The sequence below is a fragment of the Mus caroli genome, unplaced genomic scaffold, assembly GCF_978045245.1.
Source record: "Mus caroli unplaced genomic scaffold, Mus_caroli_1 scaffold_4, whole genome shotgun sequence".
In the NCBI taxonomy this organism is placed as follows: Eukaryota; Metazoa; Chordata; class Mammalia; order Rodentia; family Muridae; genus Mus; species Mus caroli.
Window position 1 is genome coordinate 23,035,359 of NW_028227259.1, and position 27,471 is coordinate 23,062,829.

Here is a 27,471-nt window from a genome sequence, read left to right on the forward strand (position 1 = left end):
AAAGAAGTAGCACTCTTGGCTTCTCCATCACATGTCTGCCTGCATGATGCCATGTTTCTTGCCATGATGATAATAGACTGAACCTCTAAAGCTGTAAGCCAGCCCCAATTAAATGTTGCTGTTTGCTAGGCAGTGGTGGTGCATGCCTTTAATCTCTCTGCACTTGGGAGGCAGAAGCAGGCAGATTTCTGAGTTCGAGGCCAGCCTGGTCTACAGAGTGAGTTCCAGGACAGACAAGGCTATACAGAGAAACTGTGTCTCGAAAAAAAAGTGTTGTCATTTATAGAGTTGCGTTGGTTGTGGCATCTGTTCACAACAGTAAAACCCAAGTGAGGCTGGAAGACGACTTAGCTGATGACATACTTGATGAGGACCGGAATCCTGGCACCTGGAGGCAGAGGCAGCAGGAACCCTGGAGATGGCTGGCTGCCAGGCAAGGCCCAATCAGTGAGCTCCAGGTTCTCAAAAACTAAGACAAAGAGGGACTGCGGAAAACATGTCAGTCTCTGGCTCCCACACGCATGCGCACAGTCGCCGGCACAACCCGTGCATGCACAGGTGTCACAGTGTCACAGTTGGCAGGGGAATGATTTGTCACCACCACGTGAAGCCTTTAAGCATGTTTACATTTAAGCACAGTAAAACTTTAGGGAAAGGTTTCCATGTGACAATGATAATAAAGATTCAGGGGTGATTATATCAAAACTTTACCCTAAGAGTGAGTTCTGGTGACTCAGAGAAGGGCCCAGGGAGAAAGGATTTGTAATAGAGCGGGATTCTATTGATGGAGGGTGGGGCCTCTTTCACAAAGATGGGTGCTATTCACTGGGAGAAAAACCATGATTAGGGCTTGAAACAAATGTTCAGGATTTGGGGATCTAGGAGAAGGCTGGCTCCATAGAGTAGCAAGAGCACTCCAGTTGCTGGACAACACCGACGCCAGTCGTTTGGGTGTAAAAACATTAATTCCTTCCTTTGTGGGGGCCGAGAGCCTGCATGCTTCAAAACTCTGGTTCCCCCAATGGCTTCTCTAAGCAGTGTCTTCTACACACATAAACATATACACATAAAAAATATTAATAGTTAGGGGCTGGAGAGATGGCTCAGTGGTTAAGAGCACTGACTGCTCTTCCAGAAGTCTTGAGTTCAATTCCCAGCAACCACATGGTGGCTCACAACCATCTGTAATAGGATCCGATGCAAACATATAAACCAAAAATAGATAAATCTTTGGAAACATGAATACTTAGAGTCTGACATATGGTCATCATTAACCTTTGGTATACACATGTGGGTGTGGCCGGGGTACAGAGGAGCCTCGGACAGTGCCCATCAGCCTTCAGTTAGTCCCAGGGCCAGGCCTGAGCTGACTCCCTCAGCTCATTGCCTGCTCCTCACCTCCTCACCTATTCTTTCAGCTTGGCTTGAAAGGAGGGATCACATCCATTCCTCTCAGATTCAAAATATAAAAGGAGGTAGCATTAGAAAGCCCACTCTTAGGCTGATGGTGAAATTAGCCATAATTACTGACAAGTTGAGTTTGGTAACCAATCGCATAGTAGGAGAGAACTGACTCCCACAGGTGATCCTCTGACCTATGGGTGGGTGTGTGGGTGTCACACACGGGGCAGTGGTGGTGCACACCTTTAATCCCAGTACTTAGGAGGCATAGACAAGCCGATCTCTGTGAGTTGAAGCCAGCCTCATCTATGAGTGAGTTCCAGGATAGCCAGGGCGATATAGAGAAACCCTCTCTCAACAAACAAACAAACAAACAAACAAACAAACAAAACCAAACAACAAAAAAGTCCAGGCTCCTTCATATGGCCACTGAAGGCACCTCTGGGCATGAGACCCTGTGGACACAGAGATCTGCACATGCGCAGGACTCTCTGTGGTCGCCCACATCCGGCCCCGGAGTGTCAGCCCTTTCTGGTGTCTGACCAGGGTTGTGTTCTGTAGAAGCAAGCCAGCTGGCGAACCTCCCACCACCTACCCCAGCTTCCCCCTTTATCTCTTGCAGCCTCTTCCCAGGAACTTCTGCGAATGCAGAGCTAACTCTGCAGAGGGCTGCAAAGCTTCCAACACAGAGCTCCCATTTCCGGCCAAGAGGGACTGACAAGGACCTGCTTGCCCGCCTGTTTCTCAAAGCAACCAAATCCAGACACACAAAACACTCAGAGCAGTTGTTTTCACGACATCAGGCAATGGGGGACACTAATCCCGAGGGATGGAGAAAATGAGGTCCAGGCTACCGCTGGCCTGAGAGACTTGCAGATCTCAGAGCAGGAAGGGGACCCTGCAGAGTCACTGGACTTCTTGAGGAGTCAGCAGAGTATTTTGGGCAGCGAGTTGGTTGCTGTCGGTGGGACAGTGTAGCAAAGAGAAAGCCCCCAAGTGTTTCATGCGGGGAGGATCCCTGTCCAGCAGTCATGAATTACATTCCACACGTTGAAAAAGTCTGTAGAGGCAGCTCGGTGGCAGAGGATGTGTCCAGAACACAGACCCCATCCACTCTTCCTTCCACACAAAAACATTGAAGATATCAGAGTCCCAGATTGAGCTGGAGATAAAAATGATGTCTGAAGTTAAGCAACAACTTTGGATGAGATTGACAGCTCATTAGGTGTTACAGAAGACCATGGACTCAAAAACAGCGCAGTGCAAACTTCAGGGAATGAAACAGAAGGAAAAATTACTTGGGGAAAGAAGGAAGGCCACTAAAAATACAGTAAATGAAAAGAAAACTGTGACCCAGAATAAATTCAACCAGTGTGAAGTGTCTTAGGAAAGAGAACAGAGCGGGGAGAAGCCGTTCGAGGAATCTGTGGTAGAGAGTCACCACATTGGATATGAAACGGGCAAGAAAAATGGGCCAGCAAAGACTGACCCCCATGCCCGATGACAAGAATCTAGTCTGTGGGACTCACACAGTAGAAGGGAGCTGACTGGCATTCACTCACACAGACACACACACATAATAAAAATAAGACTGTGTTGGGGCTGGAGAAATGTATTAGCAGTTAAGAGCACCGATTGCTCCTGCAGAGGACCTGGGTTTGGGTCCAGCATCCATATGATGGCTTACAACCATCTATAAATCTAGTTATATACAGAAGATCTGATGCCTCTCCTGACTTCCATGGGTACCAGGCATACACACATGTAAGACACTCATAAACTAAAATAAATGAATGTATAAATACATAAATGCATGAATATTAGGGTTGCAAAATGATTCATCAGGTAAAGGCACTTGCTACCAAGCTTGAAGATCTTAGTCCAGTCTTTAGACTGGTGGAAGGAGAGAACAGCCTCCCACAGGTGGTCCTCTGATCTTTACACACACATTTTGGCATGCATAACCCAATTCCAAATAAATAAGTGGTTTTTTTTGTTTGTTTGGTTGGTTGGTTAGTTTTTGGTTTTGCTTTTGTTTTGTTTTTCCATGACAGGGTTCTTCTAACAGGCAGCTCTGGAACTCTCTGTAGATCAGGCTGGCCTCAAACTAACAAAGATCCACCTGCCTCTGTCTCCAGAGAGCTGGGATCTTGTGTCACTGCTGCCTAGCCAAACTAAATAAGTGTAATTTTTTTTTTTAAAGAAATGCCCCAGCCCAGGCTTGTGATGCACACCTGTTACCCTAGCACTGGAGAGGCAGGGTTTAAGCATTTTGATCTACATCATGAGTTCCAGGCCTGCTGAGGCTACATACTGAGATCCTGTCTCAAAAGAAAAGGAAAAAAACAAACAAAAACTCAGAAGAAACAACTCAGAAGTCACTAGTTCCCTCTCTGGACAGTGGTGATTGTTTCCCAAGTGTGTGCATCTGTGAAAATACATCTAAATTCCACCCCAGGCACAGCTGTCTCCCACCCTTCATACGACCCTCAGCAGGCATGTACGGCTTCGGATGAAGGAATGTGTGTAAGAGACTGTATGCCAGCATGCACGAGAGCAGCCATTAGTGTGGAGTGCCCATGTGTGCGCATGCAAAGTGAGAATGTGCTTGCATATCTGGATGCATGCATGCTGCGAGGTCTCCTGTGGGATGTGAGTAATGCGTGTGTGCACATATGCATGTTTGCAGATGTGTGCATGGGAGTGTGAGAGTGTGTTCGTGTGCACATGTGTATCTGAATATCAGTGTATGGTTCTGTGAGTACGTGTGAGCACGTGTGTGTAAAGCCATATGTGTCTGAGTGGGAGGGTCTAGGGAGGAGGCCTGAGAACAGCATCTGCTTCCACTCAATCCAGAAGCCTCACGGCCCTCAGAACCATGCTGTGGCCTGTTCTCTGTGGAGGTTCTGAACACAGCTTCATGCCTCCAGGCTGCTCAGAGTTTTCTCTCTGAGCTCAGTGTCCTCTGCTGAGAGCCAGGGCAGCAGAGCCACCACTGTCACCATGACTGCCTTTTGCTATGTAAGATATGTGCAAGTTCATAAGTGTGCATGTTTGTGTGTGTGTGTGCATGCCAGTGTGCACATGTCACAGCGCATGTGTGCAGGTCAGAGGACAATCTCAAATGCTGGTCCTCACCTTATACCTTGTTTGAAGTAGTCTCATTCAATGCCGATTAAGCCAGATCTGTTGGCTTTGGGAGATTATCTGGTCTCTGCCTCCCATCTTGCTAGAGGAGCTCTAGGACTGCATCTGCACTGAGTCTAGCTTTTGCACAGGTTCTGAGGACTCAAACTCAAGCCCTCATGAAGTGCACAGCAAGCACTGTGCACGTACAGTTTTACTGAGACTCAATTTTGTCGCAATAGTGCACACATTAAGGGGTGGCAGCTGGCCAAGCAGAGGTTCAAAGAAGCAGTACACACCACTGTTGCTACACATCACAGGGTCCCAGAGCACCAGGGCAGCTTGAGCTCCTGGGGCAATGAGTGTGGCTCAAGGCATCTTGTCAATGACCCGAGATTTGGGTTCAATGATGTTCTAACGTGCTAATCATTTCATGGAGCTCCTATTAGTAATGGAACCAAGAAATTCATAGATGAAGATACCCTTCAAACACATCAGGTATGTAGGTGTGTGGCTATTAGTCTTGGAGCTTAGGCTTAGAATCAGCACAGAAACAAGCCTCTGAGCATGGTATGAGGGAGTTTCTAGACTAGGTTAACTGAGGTGGGGAGGCAGAGCCACTGTGGATGGCACTGTGCCCTGGCTGGGTCCTGGACTAAGTAAAGAAGAAAAAGCAACTTGTACCAGCATTCATGCTGCTGTATTCACATCATTTCTTCCAAGAAGATGGGTTCTAGAGCTAGGCTAGCTGTGCTAGCTTAAGGGAGTAAGGGAGAATCTTGCCTCTGACTATGCAGGCAATGTAAGGGTCATTCAGGGGCGCTCCTGACTGTGAGGGGCATTTAAATTACTAGCCTCCCCTGGTCCTGGTTCTAGAAGCTTGATATGGCCCGGGCCAATAGGTAATGCAGATCGGCAGGCCATTAATCACCTCCAATTTCCAGCTCTCTAGATGGAAAGAAGAGATTTTACACATCCATTCCTTTGAGAAGACAATCCTGTGTGTTTAGCTTTTGGTTTTCCTGGAGATCTCTGGGCACAAGAGCTTTCATAGGGTGCTCCTAACAACCCTCTGCTCCTTTTTTTTTTTTTTTTTTTTGAGACAGGGTTTCTCTGTATAGTCCTGGCTGTCCTGGAACTCACTTTGTAGACCAGGCTGGCCTCGAACTCAGAAACCCACTTGCCTCTGTCTCCCGAGTGTTGGGATTAAAGGTGTGCGCCACCACACCCGGCAACCCTCTGCTTCTTTTGGGAGGACACAATCTCTCAGTGAACCTCAAACTTAGCAATTTGGTAAGACTGGCTGGTCAGCAAGCTTTGGGGAATCCTCCTGTCCCCACCTCCCCAGTGCTGAGGTTACAGCACGCAAATCACACTTGACTGGTGAGATAAAAGGCTCTGCTCTTGCAGAGGATTTGAATTCAGTTCCCAACACCCACATCGGGTGGCTCACAGCTATATAGTTGCAGTGGGGCTGAGGATAGTGGAATCCACAGGCATTTCCACTCAATGAGCACAAACTCACACACACACACACACACACACACACACACAATTAAAAATAAGTCTTATAAAGCCAGGCAGTGGTGACAGAGGAAGGTGGATTTCTGAGTTTGAGGGCAGCCTGGTCTACAAAGTGAGTTCCAGGGTAGCCTCAGTTGAGTTTTGATGTAATTATGCTTCCATGTGCACCGGGGATTGTACTACACCAGGAAACTGTTTTCTAAACTACACTGTGTTTAAATCTGTTGGAAACAAACTGTCTGACATCAGACTCCTTAGAAGGTTTGAAAGGTATATATAGAAGGCATAGAGCCAATGGGTGGCCATCCTCAGAACATTATTTTCTTCACTGGAGCACACAGCTCCAGCTGGGCTCGTGACCCTCAGCCTGGATTCAGATGCCCCCAGGAGAAGCTTTCCTCTGGCCCACATCCCAGGAATCACTGTGTGTGAAGAAACCTCATGCTTCTATTACTCAGATTCAGAGAGCCGCGGAACCTGGGCCGTGTTCTGTGTTGGCCGATTCGGGGTCTTCTCCACAAAGAACAGGGCTCTGTGATGAGCTGCTTACTTAGTCTTGGCGTTTCCTGCTTCTGGTTTGAACTTCTCTGCTCCAGAGATCTCTTTAAAGACTATTTTATTTTACACTGTTTTTAGATAGGGATTCATGATTGTATTCCAAGCTGACCTCAAACTCATGAACTTCCTGTCTCAGTCTCCCCTCAAGACAGAATCTCCTACTGGTTTTTTGTTTTGTTTTGTTGAGACAGATTTTATCTATGTAGTCCTGACTTTCCTGGAACTCACTCTATAGACCAGGCTGGCCTCAAACTCACAGAGATCTCTGCCTCTCAAGTGCTGGTATTAAAGGCATGCACCACCATACAATATTTTTATATTATTTCCTTTCCCTCAACTCAATTTTATAGAGGAACAATGAATTACAAATAATATATAACATTGTATTTCACCACCACCACTAAGCCTCTACTACTGTGTGGATCGGAGGCAAGACAAAGGAGCTTGCTTCAACAGCAAGATTTTCCATTCTGGGTCCTGGGACTCTGGTAGGATGAATAGAAAGGGCCTTCCTGGCCACTCATTAAAACTACTTTAGGCCTAAACCTGAGTCCTACCTCATCTTAAACTTGTCCTATTGGCAATGACTGGTCTCATTCCACCCAGGATCTCTGTCCCCACCCAAGGAGTGTAGACATGTGGTCTCACAGATTAGAACACTTAGCCACAGCTGACATAGTACCACTGACTCACAATTCAATTGTTGACCTACATTTTCAACAAAGGGCTGCACACCTGCAGGCTGGACCCAGGCAGGACTCCCTGGATATACCCCATACCCAGCAAAACACTGCACAGCTGTCAGCTGGCTTCAAGGGTGACTCCACACCACATTACTAAGAAAGGAACTGCACACTTGCAGGTTGTGACCCTGTCCACCACTCCCACACACACTCACACGTCCAGAGAGGTCACAAGGAAAAGTTGCAGCTGGTCTCCACAGGATTGTTTTATTCCACAGACTGCAAAGCAGGTTCACAGGCAGCAAGGAAGCCAACGGCCTCTTTATAAAAACATTCATTGTGCAGGACAGGCTTAACAAGGACGGAAGGCCACTTCTTTCTGTGTCCTTGCTGACACCAGACCATGAAGGTGTTGCCTGAGCAGCGCTTGAGAAGGTTGGGTTAGGCTCAGGTAGCCCCGCCTTGCTCTGCAGTGGTCTTACTCCATGGGTCTCCCCTTGAGGCTCCTCGGCAGTCAGGGCACCCCTCCCTGCACTGCAATCAACGGGAAACACAAGACCAACAAAAGCTGAGCATCAGGACAAGGACTGTGTGAGGCACATTTGGGACAAGTAAGACCCAGTATGTTGCCAGGGTCAGGAAGGGTCTTCAGTACCACAAGCACATGCCAATGGCTCTGAGACTCTGAGTACCTCAACAAGAAGAGTGAAGCTTTTGTTCTGTGCAAAATCCACATAGCATCCAACCCACCACAGCCCCTGTGGCTGAATGCATGTCTCCATGGCAGAGGAAGCATTCACACTGCCATGTACACATTCAAACTCCTATGCACACATTCACACTGCTGTGTGCACACTCACACTGTGTACACACTCACACTGCTGTGTGCACATTTACAGTGCCATATTACACATTCACACTGTGTGCACATTCACACTGCTGTGTACACATTGTCACCACCTCAGCCCAGCACTGTATCTTCTCCAGCTGGTAGGATTTGAATGTAGAATGCCCCCCCAATAGGGTCCTGTGCTTGCACTCTTGGTCTCCAGCTGGTGACACTGTTTTGGGAAGATTGTAGAATCTTTGGGACATATAGGATATATAGCCCAGCTTTCAGATATGGGTCTCTGGAGCAAACCTTGAAGAATATGCATCTCTGAGCCTGGCTGGGGCCCACAGCTACCTTCCCCATCAACAGACACATAGTGGTAAAAAAAAAAACAAAAACCCACCACAGTCTGGCTATCATGATGGCCCATACCCTCTGAAACTATGAGCCCAAATAAACCTTCTAAAAGTTGCTCTGTAGGTATTCTGACAGTGAGAAAAGTAGCTAGCACACCAAAGGGAACTCTGTGGCGGTTTATTTATTATTATTGTTGTTGTTATTATTATTAATTATTATTATTATCACCATTATCATTGGTTTTGTTTTTTGGATATAATGTTTCTCTGTGTGTAGCCCTGGCTGTCCTGGAACTCACTCTGTAGACTAGGCTGGCTTTAAACTCACAGAGCTCTGCCTCTCTGCCTCTCCTCTCTGCCCCCTCTGCCTCTCCTCTCTGCCTCTCTCCTTTCTGCCTCTCCTCTCTGCCTCTCCTCTCTGCCTTTCTGCCCCTCTCTGCCTCTCCTCTCTGCCCCTCTCTGCCTCTCCTCTCTGCCCCTCTCTGCCTCTCCTCTCTGCCCCCTCTGCCTCTGCCCCTCTCTCTGCCTCTCTTTCTGCCTCTGCCTCTCTCTCTGCCTCTCTGCCTCTCTGCCTCTCTGCCTCTCTGCCTCTCTGCCTCTCTGCCTCTCTGCCTCTCTGCCTCTCCTCTCCTCTCCTCTCCTCTCCTCTCCTCTCCTCTCCTCTCCTCTCCTCTCCTCTCCTCTCCTCTCCTCTCCTCTCCTCTCCTCTCCTCTCCTCTCCTCTCCTCTCTGCCTTTCTGCCCTTCTCTCTGCCTCTGCCTCTCCTCTCTGCCTCTCTCTCTGCCCCTCTCTCTGCCTCTCTTTCTGCCTCTGCCTCTCCTCTCTGCCTCTCCTCTCCTCTCCTCTCTGCCTTTCTGCCCCTCTCTCTGCCTCTGCCTCTCCTCTCTGCCTCTGCCTCTCTGCCTCTCTGCCTCTCTGCCTCTCTCTCTGCCTCTCTGCCTCTCCTCTCTGCCCCTCTGCCTCTCTGCCTCCCTGCCTCTGCCTCTCTGCTTCTCTGCCTCTGCCTCCAGTGCTAGGATTCAAGACCTTCACTACCACACCCTGCAGTGGTTTATTTTTGGTTTCACAGTGGTGGGGCTAGAATTCAGAGCCTCACACATGGTAGGGCAAGTGCTCAGCCACTAGCTACACCCTCAGTCATGAAGCTGGATTTTAAAACATGTCTCGTCCCACAGGTTATATTAAAACCTCTACAGAGGTTTCTAGAGGGAAAAGGACACTTAGGGGTTAGCTCTGCTCTGAAGGCTTTCCAGCCAAGGAGTGGCTAAGCAGGACACAGCTGGAGATGGGGTAGAGGGAAGCCAGGGAAGGGAGGGGACAGAGACTAGTGCATTGCCCTGGTATGGGCTGAGGAGTAGGGAGAGGCACACCACAGCCATGGCTAGGCATCAGTATGGGCTTCAAAGGGAAAGTTTTCCCCTGTGGTCTGACCAGTCCTGATAAACAATGCCTTCAGATCCCTGATCAGCAAGGGGTCTGAGGAACACGGAGATGGCTCTAAGAAGGCCCAGTTTTCCAAACCGCAGCGTGGAGACAGAAATGGGAGAAGCATGTACCACACTAAAGGCTCTCTCATCTTTCTTCGGTCCATCGACCCCCTGGATGGATTTCAGATAAACTGCACAGCTGCCCACAGGCTCTGCAGTGAGAAGCTTGTTTTTCTTCTTCCTGACCAAAAGCAGATTTTACTGACAGATTAGCAAGCAGGGGGCTGGGGTGACAGGGAGGTCACCCAGGAATGCAAAGCTATGTGAAACACCGACTCGCCCCAATGAGGCACCTCTGTTCCTGGGAGCTGGGAGAGAGGCAAATTCAAGAGGAGTCCCCGCAACTGGCTTTGGCAAGGTAGGGCAGTGGGTGCCATCTGGTTCCCAGGAGGAAGCCCTTCCCTCATAAGGGCAGACTATTATCCCCCACCCCCCTGCCCCTGTGGACACTGAGGCACAGGGCATTGAAGTGGAAACTTCTAGCTCTGGAAAGTTAGCTATGCCAAATGATGTTTTGCTGGGGCACACAGGTGAAAGGATGTCTTGTTACAGCAAACACATGAAAGACTGATTTCCTGAAGCAGACACGGGTGAAAAGATGTGTGATGGAGGAGTATAAATAAGACCCCACAGACAGTGGGAGAGGAGCACTGAGCCTTCATTTGGTTTGCTCTGCCTCACTATTCTTCACTAAAGACATGCATTTATTGGTTCTCCTTTCATACTGTTGTTGAGCTCAACTTGTGGTAATGCTGTCATTGAGAGAAACTCACCCAAGAATTGCTCATAAGATTCCTGCAGCAGTTTGCTTGCCTCCACAGCCTCACCGTAGGCTGGTTGGTGAGCCTGGTGGTTTCTTCAGGATTGAACTACAGCTGCCTGGTGTCTGCTTGCTGAAAGGACTGGACTGCAGCTGCTGGTTCGTGCCTGGTGTCTGCCTGTCTAGAGGGCTGCTCTGCAGCTGTTGAGTTGTATTTGGTGTTTGTTATGGGACTGAACTGCTGTCCAAAAAGATCAAACTCGCTCCCAAAGAACCATTGCTGAACAGGTCCACTTCCTCCATATCCTAATACCTTTCTCCTCCATACCTCTGCTGGGTGATGGGCTAGAGGAGAGAGGTGGAACCCTCGTTAAAAGTGGGTTGCAAAAGAGTGTATGGCTACAGGGTCACCCCTGAGTGAGAGTCCTGCTGTCATCCAGTTCTTCTCCCTGCTTCCCTCGAGTACATAGCCACTGACTGACACACACATAAAGCGCTTCACTTCACGTTGGGAGCACAGCTCCATGGCTGCATGCAAACTGCCATGCTGCAACTGTCCTCTCACAGGTCACTTGGCTTCTTTAGTTGTGTTTGGTGTTGGCCTCACTCCTGGCTGGCCTGGAACTTGCTATGTAGATCAAGTTGGCTTTGAACTTGCAGTGATCTACCTGCCTCTGCTTAGGACCGGGGGCTTGAGTCACCACAGCTGGCTTGTGTTTTCACATATGTAGGGTGCGTGTAACAGGTAGGTTTGCATTTATTTCACAAAGAACAGGACTTTTGGTTTTCTCCCAAGCTCAAGTCAAATATCCTAATATATGCAAATGTGTGGTTCAGTGTAGGGGCAAGGGGAATCCTGCTCACTATGTCATCCCAAGCATGTTACTTAGCTGTCTTAGTCTAACCATCTCATTGGTCCGGGGGTGATAAGAAGCACGGGTGTCACTGTATAGATCAAGTAAAGCTGCATGAATTATATCTACTGAAGAGCCTGGTATAAAGTCAGCGCTCAATAAACACCCATAGTAATGCTATTCACAATAAGCAAAAAAGTGTGAGACCCTTAGCCGGGGCCAGCCGGATTCTGCCCTCCTCTGATGTGTTGGGGGCTGGGAGTCGATGGTTATGGAGGAGAAGGAAGGACAGACAGGGCCCTGTCTTCCTCCAGGAAGGCCTTACTCACCCATGGAAGCAAGCTGGCTGCAACTCTCCCACAAAGGGATCTGCTCCTGTTCCTGAGCAACACACAGGGTTGACTCGAAACAGACTCCCTTCCCAAGGGCTCCTTGGCCTAAGCCTCAAGGGGATGGAGGGTCCCTTGGGAGCTGTCAGTTTTCTGAGCTTTAGTGGCTTCTCGGTGGAATGCACTAGAGTCAGCAAGCCCTGGGGACTCATATGGCAGAGGATGCGCCTGTGTTCTCTACCCAGAGGCTGCTTAATGTAGCTCTACCTAGAACAATCCTCTACTGTCCTGGGGTGACCCAGGGCCCTGAGTCATTCATCTTTGCCCTCTGCCTAGCCCCTGGTGACAGCATCACCTGTGTGAACGCAGTGATCTTTAATGATATTCTTTTTCTCATTTCTTTCGGTGTAGGGAGGTAGAGGAGGAAATGAGGCAGGAGAGGTGGGAGACACTGGTCAGGGAGGGCCTGGGTCTACAGGCAGGGGCAGGGAAATAACCTGTGCCCGCCATCTTATCTGGACAACCCCCCCTCAAGGAGCCTTTCCTCTCTCAATGGGGAACAGCGTTGGCATTCGAGGATGTGGACCCTTTTATCAGAAACCCCACTGCAGGGGTCTCCTCTTTAAGCATTCATTCTCCTCCGGTCTTCCATTCCCAGAAACATGTTCTTCAGATTTACTCCCAGCCCCAAGGCGGACCTAATGTCTTGGAGAAGACCTGATGACAGGGAAGCTCTATATAGTTGCTCCGGGAGCCGCGCAAAGGCGGAAGCTGAGTGATATCCTGCAGGGACAGTCGTTGTCTAGTGCCTCTGGACCCTGATAGCTTCTTCCAGGTCTCCATTCCCCGGATTCCTGGGGCATGACTCCGCTCCTCTCTATCACCTGGCCCCTCCCTCCCAAATCAGCCCGGACTCTTCCTCTTAGCCAGCCCCTCCCTTCCCCTGGCCTTCCTCTCCCCCACCCCCAGCTCCCCCACGCCTCTTTCCTCCTGCCCCGCCCCTCTTCTTCTCGCCCCCACCGCTTCCCAGCAAGCTCCGGCCCTGTCCTTCCTCTTCTCCCCCACCCCGCCTTCACCTTCACCCCCTTTCCCATCCCGTTTTTCATCCTCCTCCCACCCCCACCCCCGCCACCTCGCCCCTCCTCTCGGGCGTGGCCCCCTAGCAGGAGAAAACACCCTGCCCGCATCCTGCTCGCGGGCGCCCTCGTGTGGCCCTGGGCCCGGAGGCGGCGGCTGCTCTGGCTAGGCTTTGGCAGGGGAGGGAGTTAGTTGGCTTCCTTGCTCCAGCAGGCTTCCCCCTGCCCGGTTGGGGCCCGCCAGTGGGTGAGAGGCCTAGAAAGCACTCCGAGGCCCGCCAGCACTCCACTTTCTGGATATTTATTGCCTCCGTGGGTCGCACGTACGCAGTTGGTTCTAGAAGAAGTTGAGCACCCGGCGGAGCGACTGCACGCGTGCGCTGTGGGCCCCCCAGTCGGAGAAGCAGCGGTAGTCGCCTCTCTCCAACACGTACATGCGGCCGCGGTAGTTGGGCTCCTCATAGAGGACCCACCTGAAGGGCAGAGGAAGGGCGAGTCACCCGGAGGGAACCACACGAGGACGCTTCCCCGGCCCCGCCCCCGCCCCTCGGTCCTAGCTCCTCACTGCCTTGATTGACAATGTCTGATTCGGGCTTGGTGCTGGGGTTCGACAAGATGGGGACTGCCCAGTAATTGACCATCCCATGACAAAAGCGAGAGCGACTGGGGCTGCACTATGCCCAGTCACCCACCAAAGGGCCATTTTTGCACAGAGTACCCAGCTCTTGACAGGACGCCTGACACAAACTGGGGACTGTTCCCACTGTGTATCCACTCAGCCAACAGCCGTGGCGGCGCCTGTGCTCTAGTACAAGTGGGCTGTGCTGCCTGCGTTGTACAGAGGATCTGGAGCCGGCAGGATAGGAGGTCTGACAAGGGCGCCCTTCTGTTGGGGGATTTGGGGGGAAGGTGTGTACCAGGCCCCTGTCCTTTACAACCCAGTGGACCAGGGAATCAGGAAGATTAACTGGGAAGATCGGATGGGTGGTCTCTTCCTGGGAACAGGCATAAGGAAGAGGTTCTCAACAAGTGTAGAGATGTAAATGTGGGACCCAGGAAGAGTCGTCGTGTGGACGCTCTCACTTGGGGCTCACTCAGGTTTGGAGGCTGGCCTAAGGGAGCTAGGAAGTCCAGGAGGAGGAGCCGCTAGGCCTGCAGCAACCAGAGGGCTGTCTCTGTCTTTACCTCGGGCTCTCCCCTCCCCCTCTTTCACTAGAGTAGAAAACAGTTTTTCTCTGGGGCACGGTGGTCTTCGGAAGCAGGACTCCCTCGGGCGTGCTCGGGTGCTCAGGGTCTCTGAGATTGCTGCGATCCAGGTTGCAGTATTACTCTGACCTCTCTTCTCAGGGGACCGACCTCCCTCCCTCCCTCCCTTCCTCCCTCCCTCCCTCCCTCCCTCCCTCCCTCCCTCCCTCCCTCCCTCCCGCGATGTGCCTGGGCAGTTCTTGTTCAGTCCCAAACTTCTCAAGTTCCCTCCCTGGGAGAGAGTGTCCTGCCTTTCTGCTTGCAGACAGCTCAAGTCAAGAGAGAGAGAGAGAGAGAGAGAGAGAGAGAGAGAGAGAGAGAGAGAGAGAGAGAGAGAAACTAAAGGCCACATAGCCCACTTCCTTAGCCCTTAGCTCTTCCACTCCAAGTCATCGTAGGCCCCTCCCTTCCTCATCTTGACCCCTCACCTGGTAAATGGTACAGTCTGACAGTAGGGTCAGGGATTAGAAACTAAGGGGTGTGTGTGTGGAGGGGGGGTGTCATGCTAGAGAAGAGCAGATCACTTCCTTACGACCACAGCCTTCCACCACATCGCTGGAGTCTCCAAGAGAGTGAGCCAGTCTCTATTCTGTACTGCCCTGAGCCATCTTGGAGCTCTTGTGGACATTCTGAAAGGAAAGGGGACCTGGCTGGTGTGACAGCTAATCCTCTGCGTCCTCGCTCACCTAGCTGCAACTCTTAAGAGGAAAGCAACAGAGAAGGGGTCTCTGGGGAGGCGGCTCAGCAGATAAGAGCACTGGCTGCTTGTCCAGAGCCAGATTCGCTTCTTAGCACCCACCCACACTGCAGCTCTCAACTGTCTGTAACTCCAGGTCCAGGAAATTTAGTGCCTGCTTCTGACCCCACCAGGCACGCATGTGATGCACAGACATGCCTGCAAGTAAGACAAATGTATGGAAATAAAAATCATTTTTAAAATTTAGAAGGGGGGGTGGGTGCTCAGTCTGTTGGAGTGTTGGGGGATGTCCCTGCTTTTCCTGACATGCCTCCTAGGACACAGGTATGAGGGACCGTTCACTCCTGAGCTGACATGGAACCCACAAGGAACAACACTCTTGGCACAGGGAGGTGGTTAAGGAGCCCTGCTTTACTGCTGGCCGGATCCCAGAAAGGGCTCCAGGGACCCAGGACATCACCGTTTGCAAAGCTACTTCTGCACAAGACTTTTATCACATAAGAGTTAAGGTTATCAAAGATAAGAACACTCTGCATCCATCATCTTGGCCTCAACCTCCTGGCCACTGAGACTGGCTCCTCCCTGGAAAGTGGAGATTAAAGATTATATTTTCTTCCATTCAGTGTCCACTCCTGCCTTCCCTCCCTCAGGCTCCCAGGGTTGCTAGGAGGACTCTGTCTTGGGCCTCATGACATCTCAAGTATGCCTCTGATCTCATGAGACACAGTTTAGCCTGGGAATTTCTCAAGGCAAATTGTTTTGGATTTCTACCCCTGGACTCTCAGGTATCATCTGCTTGGGGGAGGGGGTCAGGTAAGATGGTAGCTAGGGCTCTGCTTTGAGCACATTTTGTCTCCCTTCATCCTTCCCTTGACCCCCTCCCCGGAGGGTCTTGATCCTGAACCTCAGAAACTCCATGGGAGCTGAATCCCCACACCAACCCTGTGCAGGGAAGCTGGGATCCTGTGGGGCTCTTCTGCTGGGGGGAGAGGAGGTTGCAGGGTACCCAGCTCTAGAGTAGAAGGGGCTCCCCTAGGCTACAGTCCCAGCAGGGCTTCTGCTGTGGAAAGAAAGGTTCTGGAGTTAACTGCAGTCAGTTTGTGCTTCTATAAAATGGTGATGGCTTCTCCAGAATGGGCAGGGAAGCTGGGAAGAGAGTGTTGAGTGTTCAGCCCCATCTGTGTGTGCACAGGCAGATTGTTCAGGCGAGGGCAGGAGGAACCCCAGGTGAGGTGCGCCTGCATGTGTACAATGGACAGGTGCGCCAGGAAGCTGCCCCACAAGGCAAGCACCGGCTCTGACAGATGCTTTGGACTAGCGAAGACAGGCAAAATTCCCAGACACTCTCATCCATGCTAGGAGAGCTCCTTGAAGCCCATCTCCAACAAGTTGGTGTGGGCTGTAAGCCACCAGGCAGAGAGGCCCAGGCCCAGGGTTATCCGAGCTGAGAAGATGGACCTTCTCTGAGCAGGTGACGCTGCTGTGTAAGTTGGTACCCCCAGGAAGCTGGGGTTCTCGTGAGTCACCCACAGGGTCTGATGGCTATCCACCCTACCAAGCCTGTCTGGAAGCCCCAGCTGTACTTACGCTCCGTCCCCATACACCTTGATGGCATTGACACAGCTCTTGGTCCAGCCCCGGCTCTGCAGGAAGGGGCAATCCTCCACGAACTCTAGGCACTGGCCTGTGAAGTTGGAGCCCTCGAAGATGTCTATTCGGAAATGCTCTCCATGCTCCAGGACAGGTGAGGAAGAAAAAGCAATATTTCGAGTCTCTCCTCCCCATGCATGGGTGGAAAGGAAAGTGGAAGACTCCTGGCCCTGGGCTAGACTGGAGAAACAGTGAGTTCTCCCCATTCCAAAACACACACACACACACACACACACACACACTGGTTTTTTTCCATGAGTCCATGAGATGTGGTGGAGAAAGGGTTCTATTACAACTAAGGACCCAAGATTCAGTGAGGGCAAGGCTGTAGAAACCAGCACACTAGCCAGAGCTGGGGGTCACTGGCTCCCCTCAGGCACTCACCTTAGGGGGCTCATGCCCCAGTTTTGGCTTCTCACCCTCAGTTTCAGGCCACGAGCAGGCCTTCAAATTATAATGTTTTAAAAGTGTAATAGAATCCTTTAGGAACGCTGTGCCAAGACAGCTAAAACAATGCCTCTCATTTGTTAAAGTCTCTACTGGCCCTAAGATTCACCATAATTCACTAGCACCAGTACATACACCTCCCTGTGTGACCCAGAGGACAGAGGGGGCTCTCTCACAACTGGCCAGGTGCCTGTGAAGCCTGGGATGGCTCTGACAAGAACAGTCTTCAGAAGACGTCTCTTGTATATTTTTCATATAAACAGCATTATGCAGAATCCAGAGCCAACCATTCCACCGACTCTCTCCGAATGCCTACATTCTCGCAGAGACGCTAGGAAAGCATTCTTTCAATCAAACGTGCCAGAGCCCAGCTGATTCTGTAACTGATATAGAAAAGAAAGCCCTCCACCCCCACAGAGTGGCGCCTATCCAGACGTCTCACATATTAGCCAAAGTGAGGCATGTAGGATGCCCTGGCAGAGTGACTTACTGATGGTCTGACCCACTTCCCACTCAGAGGGCAACACTTGGAGCAGGTCTCATACCTGTGACCTGAGGAGCCCTCTTTCCTCAAATCCCACCCTAAGGAGACCCAACAGAAACTGACAGGGTCTCTATCCGGGGTTGCAGTACCCCTCACTTGCTCTCCCTACACACATCAGGCCACAGCTGTGAGATACAGCCATCTGTGTGACTCAAGAGCACTGTCCTCCAGATTTCTTACTGTCTCCTGGGCACTTTGGCCTCCTCCATGTTCCATTCCAAGTTCAGAGTGTTGAAGGCCAGCATAGTGCTGTCTGGGTATGTGTTCATGCTCAAAGCAGCCATAGTGTGTGCACGTGTGTGTGTGTGTGTGTGTGTGTGTGTGTGTGTGTGTGTGTGTGGCTGGGGTTGCAGGTGAGCTGTCACATCTGCTGCGTGCAGTGCTAGGTTATGAACTCAGGCTCTCACGCTTGTACAGCAGGCATTTACAAACATCTCCCCGGCTGTAGCTTTACTTTTGATGAGGGCACCCCTATTCAGTGACAATCCAAACATATTTCTAGCCTTTGAAATTTAGCTGCATGCTTGACTCAGAAATGTAGAAGGATTCCTCGGCAAGTCCCAGGGGCTCGTGTGTTCTATCTCTGACCCATCTTGGTCTTCCCAGCATCTTATCTCACGCCAGGGTGAGTCTGGACAGGGTCCTCTCAGTTTTAAAGATTTTACTGTTGGGAGTTGCTTGTACTTCTAAGCGCCCATGTGACCTCCCACTACTTAAACTGCTGGTGTCCCCCCCCCCCCCCCGTGGAGTATCTCACTCACCATGCCCACAGGCCGACAGGAGCCCATGTGATCATTGTGGCCATTCCAGCGGAAGAATTCAGGGTAGTCACCATGCTCCAAAATGAACTGCTGGCCTCGGAAGTCAGGGTGATCAAAGCAGACCCAGGCTCCGCTCTCCACACGGATGGAATTCACCCGGTTCATAAAGCCTTGGTCCTGGAAGTTGTCACAGTCCCCAAACACCTCCAGCTTCCGCCCTGTGAAGTGCTTGCCCTCGTACAGAGTGATCTGGAATGGATGCCAGCTGAGAGGTCAGGAGCAGGGGATTCTCCACTTCTGGGCCCCAGCTGAACTACACACACACACACACACACACACTCACACACTCACATGTGTGCATGGGTGTACTTAGCATTTGTTGTTAAACATAACACAATGTCATTAAAGGACATGTTTTTTAAGGCATAAATATCATAGAGAACAAGTCAAAAAGTGAAGTTCTTAATACTGAAATTCCAACCCATCAATAACTTTTTGGATCTAAAGAAGGACCCTGTGTCGAGGGCTTCTCTACATCCGGACCCCAACCTCCTCCACGGTACCCAGACTTTCATTCCTTCCCGTTACAGCGGATGCCCGACAGTGCTGATGGAGCAGAGAATGAATGGGCAGCTGGCAGTTATCAGACATCACTGGGCTCACAGTGCAGCAGACACATTGCCCAGCCATCTGGGGACAAGGGTATTGGGGGGTGGGGTGTTCAGGAGAGGGCTAAGTGTCACTCACCCCTGTGTCTTCTCTATTTCACCCACCTTTTTTTTTTTTTTGAGATAGGGTTTTTTGTTGGTCTTCATTTTTGTTTTGTTTTGTTTGTTTTTGGTTGTTATTTGAGACAAGGTTTCTCTGTGTAGTCCTGGCAGCCTTAAAACTTGCTCTGGAAACTGGAATGGAACTCAGAGATTTTCCCCCCCCCTCCCCCACCCCCTCCTCTGCTGCTGTGCTGGGATTAAAGGCGTGCACCACCACTGCCAGGTTTTGAGACAAGGTCTTAGCTATCCCAGATTGGCCTGGAATTTATCAATAGCTAGGGACGACTTTGAACTTTGATCCTTCTGCCTCCATTTCCTCAAAGCTGAGACTACAGCCAAGTAGCACTGTGCCTGGTTTATTCAGTGCTGGGGACAGACCCCATAGCTTTGTGCATTTAGTTAAGCGTCCAGCAACTGAGCCCACTTGTTTTTTTTGTTTTTTTTTTTTTTTTGGTTTTTCGAGACAGGGTCTCTCTGTGTAGCCCTGGCTGTCCTGGAACTCACTCTGTAGACCAGGCTGGCCTCGAACTCAGAAATCCGCCTGCCTCTGCCTCCCGAGTGCTGGGATTAAAGGCGTGCGCCACCACGCTCGGCTGAGCCCACTTGTTAAGAATCTCTGATGGCCAAAGAGTTTTGGGTACTACAGAAGGTAAAGGGTAGCCATAGTGGTGGGTTCCCTCCCTGCATAAAGCAAGGCTGCTAAGGGCCTCTAGAACATTCGGTGAAGATCTCAGCATTCAAAGGATTTGGAGGTTCCCTCCAATTTCCACATACTTCAGAGAATCAGCCTCAAGTCAAATGGGGAAAGAGCTTGGAGGGTGGGGGGGGGGGTCAGAGGCCACATTTAGACCACCCACCCTGTAGTGAGGAAGGGTGAAGAGGATGAAAGAAATGCTGAACCATGTCGGCTACCAGAGATTTACCACTCTAAGCCAGAAACACCGGGCCTGACCAAGCTCCTCCTGACTTGGGGAACCCTTTAGGAGAGGTTTGGGGGAGAGGGCTACCTTCCTAACCACGTACTCCATACACGCCCTCAGCCAACCAACAGAGGGAGCTTGCCCCATCTCTTTAAGAAGCAAGTTTTGCTTAACTTTGTCAACCCAGAAGAACATCTGGGGTCGGTCTGTACCCTCCCCACTAGCGGGGCTCCCCGAGGCTGCTGGGGCACTCACCTTTCCCGAGCGTTGCGCCATGGTGTATCGCTGGCCACTGCGAGACCCCGTATATACTATGTGGCGCCTGCTGGCTCAGCGCCCCCAGGGACAAAAGATTTGCTTGGCCTGGCACCCGCGTGTTAGTGCTGTCGGGCGTGCTAAGCCGGAGTCCTGACCCACCCGCCGCCCCTGTGTTACACACAAGGTCTATTGAAGCCTGAAGAACAAGCACTACAAACTGCTGGGAAGCTGGGGAGCTGGGGCCAGACTCTGATATCAAAGGAGAGAGCCACTCCAGGGGCCTACACTCTGCACTCTGGGGAAGAGCTTGTGGGCCCTCTTACCAGCAGAGTATAGATAAGACTTCCTAGGACAGAGACAGGGGCTGGGGGACTCCGGGGAGTCCCCGGGAATCCTAGGGCAGAGGGATGACTCTTGGGTCTTTGCTCTGGGAAGTACTCAAGGCAGACAGTGAACTCCTTGATAGTTTCTTTTGAAGACCCCCATTAGGAACGGCTTACTGCCTTCACCAGCACCCACACTCCAACACAAAGCAGACTGTGCTTGTCTTTATGAAGGCATAAAACTGAAACAGCATTCTGCCAGCCTAGAAAAGTGTGTGTGTGTCTAAGACAGCCTCTCCAGCCAGTCCTTGTCCAACACCTTGTTAGGGAAAAACGGGTCTCTTGCTTCTGGCCTAGCAACCTCTGGGGATTCTCCTGTCTCTGCCTCCTCCCTGGCAGTGGGATTGCTGGGGTTCCAGATATTCAATCCCCTGGCTCCATGTGGGTTTGGGGAGCTGAACTCAGGTCCTCCTGCCTTCCTGATGTGAGGGTTCTCTAGAAGGCAGAACGCATACTGTTGGGGTCCAGGAGTTACCCCACAAATCACACAAGCACCTCTCTCAGTCAGACAGGAATGGTTTATTAAATGCACACCCTAAAACTGGGATTCAGCTTCTCTGTTGCTCCCTCGGCTGCCGACATCAGAATCCGGTTCCTCGGCCTTCCAGTGTGTACTGATGGTTAGCGTCTTTGTGGGAATCCTCTAGGCCTTTAGCAGTAGATTGGGACCATAGCTCAGAATTTGGGGACTGAGGCTACAAGCCCAAACATCGTCCTCTGTCAGCCTATAAGGACTAAAACTGTAAAACCCACAGTGAGCCCATATGCAGGTTCTGAAAGTACTCTGACTCAAGCCATTTTAGACATGACAGTTCATATTGACCTTTAATTTGATGGGTCCTATGTGAAGCCTTGTGGAATTTCTTAAGATTATCAAACCTCATAACATACAGAATACAACAGGGCATGTGAGCATGGCATTGCTCTGAGTCAAGTTATTTTTCTGTGTCAATGACTGACAGGCATATTACAGCAACAATATGAATTGCTGGCAGGCCTGGAACAAAGTGGTGACCACAGCTATGTTGGCCAGGACAGGCCTCAACATATACCACACACACACACACACACACACACACAATGAGAGGCTCTATCAGTCTGGCTGGATAGTCTAACAACGGCTATCTTCACACTGAAGAGTCTGAGGGACAATGGCTCTCAGGCCACGAGGTTGACCATTCAGCAGCCCCAATCTATTCATTAAAGCTGGGTCACCACTGGAAGGGAACCACCTCCATGTGGGTGAACCTTCCTGTTTCAGTTCATGTAATCAAGACAATCTCTCCCAGGTCTGCCCAGAGGTTTGTCTCCCAAGTGGGTTTAGATCCTATCCAGTTGACAGTATTAACCACTATCCCGCAGGCAAGAGCTTGGTCCTGAGACAGCTCTGTAGCCTGGAAGTTTTATACTACACCTTAACCCAGATGACTTTGTGCGGGTGTGGGTGCAGTGCCCACGGAGGCCAGAAGAGGGCGACAGATCCTCTGGAGCTGGGGTTACAGGCGTTTGTGAGCCACCTGGTGTGGCTGCTGGGAGCCCAGCTCCCCTCTCTGCACGTCTCTTAGTGGGTAAGAGCTCAGTTGAAAGGTCGCTAAGGGAGCCTCCCCACCGCCTCCTTCCCACCTTTACCACAGTGAGATTCTAGGGCAGCTCTTCCCACACAGGCTTTGTTTATGGTTACAATCTGATAAGGGAGAACCAGGACACTCTGAAAAGGTTAGCTGAAGTGTTAAGACATGCCTTTTACAGTAAATGGCTCTTCTTGTAAGGTTCCTAGAAAATTGCAGGTTTATAGCTGGGGAGGACAAAGATACTAATGTGAGTCTTGAGGTAGTAATCGAGTTTCTTTAGGCCTTGGTATACGGGCAGGTTCACTGCTGTCTTAGACCTCTCTCCCTCTCTCCCTCTCCCTCTCTGAAAGGAATGTTGTCTCTGTTAGCAGCCTTTAGGAAACGTTAAATGTGCTGGAATTCTTGCTTCTCAGCTGTCGGGGAGACCTCCACCAGACTCCAGTTCTGGTGGCCCCAATCCCTTCCTAAGGCCACACAATTTCCCCTCTCTCCTGCCTCGTGCTGCTGTACATTAAAGACACGTTCCAACAAACCCAGCAGGGACCTGCGGACACTGGATTCTGTTTCTTAGAAGAAGAATGCAGCTTCCTTGTGGGTGACTCGGTGCTCTTTTTGAGGACACTGTTCTTGGTGTGTGTCCAGGCTGACCTTAGGCTGTCTTCCATTCATGCTCCCTGGAGGTAGAGAGCCATGGGTGGAGCAGGCAGCCTACAACCCAAGTACAAGAAGACCCAGCTCTTACAGGCTGAGGCAGGACAATGAGAATTCAAAGCCAGCCTGGGCTGTATACAGTAAGCACAGGACCACACAGCAAACCGTCTCAGCAAGGGACCTAAAGTCAGGACAGGGTCTCTGTACAGACCTGGCTAAGATGACGCTGATCTCTTAAGCCTCCATACACACCTTAGAAATATCCACTCTGTTTTTATGAGTCTCCCTAATGAGGGCTCCCTAATGAGGGGGCCCAGCCCACTATAAAAGGGGCTGCTTGCCCCCTCCTCTCTCTCTTATCTCTTGCTCTTACCTCTTCCCTCCTTCACCCCCTCTCTTCCTCCCCACACCCCACGTGTCCATGGCTACCCTCTGCTTCTCTCCTTTTCTCTGCCTTTCTACAAAAAGTGAAACATATTGAATGCTTGCCTGCGGTATATGCGTGCTCACCAGGTGCCCGTAAAAACCAGAAAGAGGAAGGATGTGGAAGCCCTGGGGCTAGAGTTACAGATGGTTGTGAGCCACCATGTGGGTGCTAGGAATCGAACCCAGGTCCCCTGGAAGCTCTTAACCACTGAGCCATCTCCACAGCCCTCCCATTATCTTCTTGTGTAAACCCATACTCCTGAAAGGCCAGCCTGAGAAGAACACAGGGGTTTGTTCCTGTGGTTGAAGAATGGCACTGGTGGGGCGGTGAACTGTGCACAGACAGCCTGGTCTCCCGTCGAGCACAGGCCTTGAATCCTGGTGACCCTAAGGGACAGCAGGTGTTTGGCCACGCCCCCTGAGCCCCTGGCTCCTGTCACAGCTACAGACTCCCGCAGCCCCCTGCAGAGAGTTGTGTGTGTCCATCAGTCATGGAGGCAATGTCCAAGTTCTTGTATTCAGTCTGGACTCCACCCCCACAGTTACCTGGCAACAGCTAGGATGGCCCAGCCCACTATAAAAGGGGCTGCTTGCCCCCCTCCTCTCTCTCTTATCTCTTGCTCTTACCTCTTCCCTCCTTCTCCCCCTCTCTTCCTCCCCACACCCCACGTGTCCATGGCTACCCTCTGCTTCTCTCCTTTTCTCTGCCTTTCTACAATAAATGCCTTAAAACCATGGACTGCCTTTTCCCATCAGGATCCGCCCTGCTGGAGCAATGGAGCGGGTTTCCCTCTACCGAGCCAAGTGTCTAACCTCCCACCAGGAAGCCTTGCTGTGCTCTGCCGCCAGCAGCCAAACCAAGCCGCCCGCCCGCAGAGCTAGCAGCCTGAGCTAGTCAGACTCTCTCCTCCCCACAGTAACCTGCCAGAGCTCTCGTTCCTGCCCCTTTTCTTTCAGGCCCCAGGCCACTTCTGCCCGAGGGTTCCCACTTTGTTCTCAGCTATTCCTCGACATACAGTGGCGTCAGTGCCCAGCGGTCTGTAGTGCCCGAGAGTTGGAGCCCAACTCTGGCAGTTCCGCGGGGACCCCTGACTATGCCCTTTCCCACCCCTGGAGCGAGTCCCACTGCTTCCCACAGTCCAACGCCCGCTGGGCAGTTCTGTGGGGTTGCATGCAGTCAAATGCCCCATGTCCGCCTCGCCCAGTGGCCCTACCCCCGAACAGACGCGGGACCCCTTTTTTTTTGCCCCACAGGCACCCACTGTTGTAATATTTGTGTGAATATGTTCTGCTCTTTCTTGCCTCCCCCTGGTCGCTGCTACAGGACAGCCCCCCTGGAACTATTCATAATTTTCCTGTGTTCACAGTTTGCTTTTCCTACAATTCAGATAGGAAGACTGCTGTAGCTAAGTTACCTTTCAGACTGGGTTTTGTTTTTTGCTTTTTTTTTTTTTTTCTCCTGAGACAGGATCTCACCTATCCTAGATTGGCATCAAACAAGCTATAAAGCAGAACTCCTGATCTTCCTGCCTCTACCACCAGAGTGCTGGGATTACAGGTCTGGGCCAGCACACCAGACCAGACTGGCTTCTTTCACTAAGCAACATGCTTTAAGGTTATCATGTGGGGCTGGAGAGATGTCTCAGTGGTTAAGAGCACCCACATCAGGCAGCTCACAATTGCCTGTAACTTCAGCTCCAGGTGATGGAATACCCCTCTGATCTCCGCCCATAAGTAATAATTAAGATTTGAAAAATAAAATAGCATAAGAGAGATTATAGTGTCTTTTGGCCAAGTGGTGCGTTTCTTTTTAGCATCGAACAACCTTCCATTATCTGCCTAGGGCATTGCTTCTTGGTGCAGTTTCTGCTGCTGTAATACAAAGCCTGAATGTGGATAGTTTATTAATATAAAGAGCAGAGATTTGTGTCCTGGAGTTCCCGAGGCTCCTAGAAGGCTCAGGTCAGGAGGGCAGCCTGGGTCTAGGTGTCTTGGGGCTGAAGCCTGCAACCCAGTAGTGCAAGTAGCAACCAGGTGGTGTCTTCTTTGAGTTAACTGAGGTTGGACAGGAATGAAGAGCACCTAACACAAGGTTGCTCAGCGTGGGCTCAGGGCCCTACGGTCTGGGGATCTACCCTGTGATCCTGAGAGCCCCACCTGGGCATTTCCACCCAGAGCCATCGGGGAGGGCATGCACGAATGAATGAACAAAAATGGGCTGGCACTCCCAAGCCTGCCACCAGGATGGGGCTCTAGGCCAGCCTGTTTGAGCTAGCTGGGAGAGGTGTCCAGCTATGATCACCCGTGTGTCCCCCAATTCCTGCTCCGCTCTACTCTAGTGCAGGGACATGAGCTTGAGTGTTTCTCCCAAGTCAGGGATCAGACATCTGCAGAAATGAACCTGTCAGGGGAGGAAAGTCAGAGCTGCGATCTTGGAGGACAGGGTTTATGAAATGACAGGTGCTGAAGCCTGCCCCCTTATGGTGATATCAGTAACTACATCCTAAGGAAATTATTATTTGTTTGTTTGTTTTCGGGACAGGGTTTCTCTGTGTAGTCCTGGCTGTCCTGGAACTCACTTCGTAGACCAGGCTGGCCTCGAATTCAGAAATCCGCCTGCCTCTGCCTCCCGAGTTCTGGGATTAAAGGCATGCGCCACCACCACCCAGCTCCTAAGGAAATTATTAAGCACCATTGTGGGAGGCTACCAAAGTCTGTCTGTCTTATAGACTGTCTGTCCCTCATTTCCTCCATACCTCCTTTCTCTCTTTCTTTTTGAGACAGGGTCTCACCATGTAGCACTGGGTGGCCTGGAACTCCTTATATAGAATAGGCCTGGTCAGCCTAAACAGTGGTTCTCAACCGTCCTAATGTTGCCAGCCTTTATTTAATACAGTTCCTCATGCTGTGTTGACCCCAATCATACATTTTTTTTTGTTTCTACTTCATAACTACAGTTTTGCTATGGTTATAAGTTATAATGCAAATATCTGTTTTCTGATAGTCTTAGGCAACCGCTTGAAACAATCGGTTGATCCCCAAAAGGGTAAGAACCACTGACTGTGCGTTTGGGGCAGGGTTCCTTGGGGATCACGTCTTATTTCTGTGTCTCTAAGGAATACATTTAGACATCTTGGGCTTTAATTTGCACTTCAGGCACAGATTCTGAAGTCAGCCTGAGAGTCTTTGTCAGATAAAGTGTAAACAGATGCAGCAGAGAGAACTGAAGAGGCAAGATCTAAAAGAAGGGCTTGAATGGATAAAGCCTGCGTCCTCACCAGCACCAGGCTGGGGTGGTGAGAGCTATTATTAGCCATGGAGGCAGAGGCGGGAGTTCTGCTTTTAAATCCCCCCTCTCCTGCTGGCTTGCTGTGTGACCAAAGGCACGCAGATCTGTGATGAGTTCTCCACACCCGTAAGGTGGGGCTAACAATCCACTCCTCCCAGGATCTTGAGCAAATCAGTGAGTGAGTGTACCTTAAGTCCTGGTTGATGCCCAGCCACAGAGAACACTGTAGGAGCCTGAGGTGGTGGCACATGCTTTTAGTGCAGCTCATGGGAGGCAGAGGCTCCAGGTTCACAGAAAGACTCCATCTCAAAAAATAAGAACAATGAAGGAAGACATTTGATGTTAACTACTGGTCTTTACACAAGAACACACAGGTAAACAGGGATGCATGCATGTGCACGTGAGCGTGCGCGCACACACACACACACACACACACACACACACGTGTGTGCACACACTTTACTCAATAACTGGGCAACTTTCACTGGCTTCCACACCAAAACTGAAACTGCACCATTCAACATGAAGTTCCCATTAACCCTTCCTGCAGTTCCCCACCCCACACTTTTATTTTTATTTTGCTTTTTGAGACAGTTTCTCTGTGTAACAGTGCTTTCTTGAAACTTAATCTGTAGAATCTGTAGAGTAAGCTGGCCAGAGATCCGCCTGCCTCAGCCTTCTGAGTGCTGGGATTAAAGGCATGAGCCACCATATCTGGCCTCTTTCTTTCTTTCTTTCTTTCTTTCTTTCTTTCTTTCTTTCTTTCTTTCTTTCTTTCTTCCTTCCTTCTTTTTAAATATTTTATTCATTTATTTTATGTATATTAGTACACTGTAGCTCTACAGAGGGTTGTGAGCCTTCATGTGGCTGTTG

The 27,471-nt window shown here is 50.7% G+C and overlaps 1 protein-coding gene across 1 annotated transcript; it reads right to left on the reverse strand.

The window, feature by feature from the left end:
* Positions 1 to 13,323: 13,323 nt before the first annotated feature.
* Positions 13,324 to 20,296, reverse strand: Crygn (crystallin gamma N). Its single transcript, XM_021163919.2, has 4 exons — positions 20,276 to 20,296; positions 18,331 to 18,579; positions 16,516 to 16,661; positions 13,324 to 13,459 (listed from the first exon to the last, which is right to left on the reverse strand). The coding sequence occupies exons 1-4, from the start codon at positions 20,294 to 20,296 to the stop codon at positions 13,324 to 13,326; spliced, it is 552 nt and encodes a 183-aa protein (XP_021019578.1).
* Between the last annotated feature and the right edge of the window lie 7,175 nt (positions 20,297 to 27,471).

What these genes read in the sequence shown, in the direction of transcription:
- Crygn (XM_021163919.2), bottom strand. Translation starts at nt 20,296, where the DNA reads ATGGCGCAACGCTCGGGAAAG. An exon ending in CCTGTCGGCCTGTGGGCATG is followed by an intron (nt 16,662 to 18,330) that starts GTGAGTGAGATA and finishes CCTGTCCTGGAG; the next exon opens with CATGGAGAGCATTTCCGAAT. An exon ending in AAGGTGTATGGGGACGGAGC is followed by an intron (nt 13,460 to 16,515) that starts GTAAGTACAGCT and finishes TCTGCCCTTCAG; the next exon opens with GTGGGTCCTCTATGAGGAGC.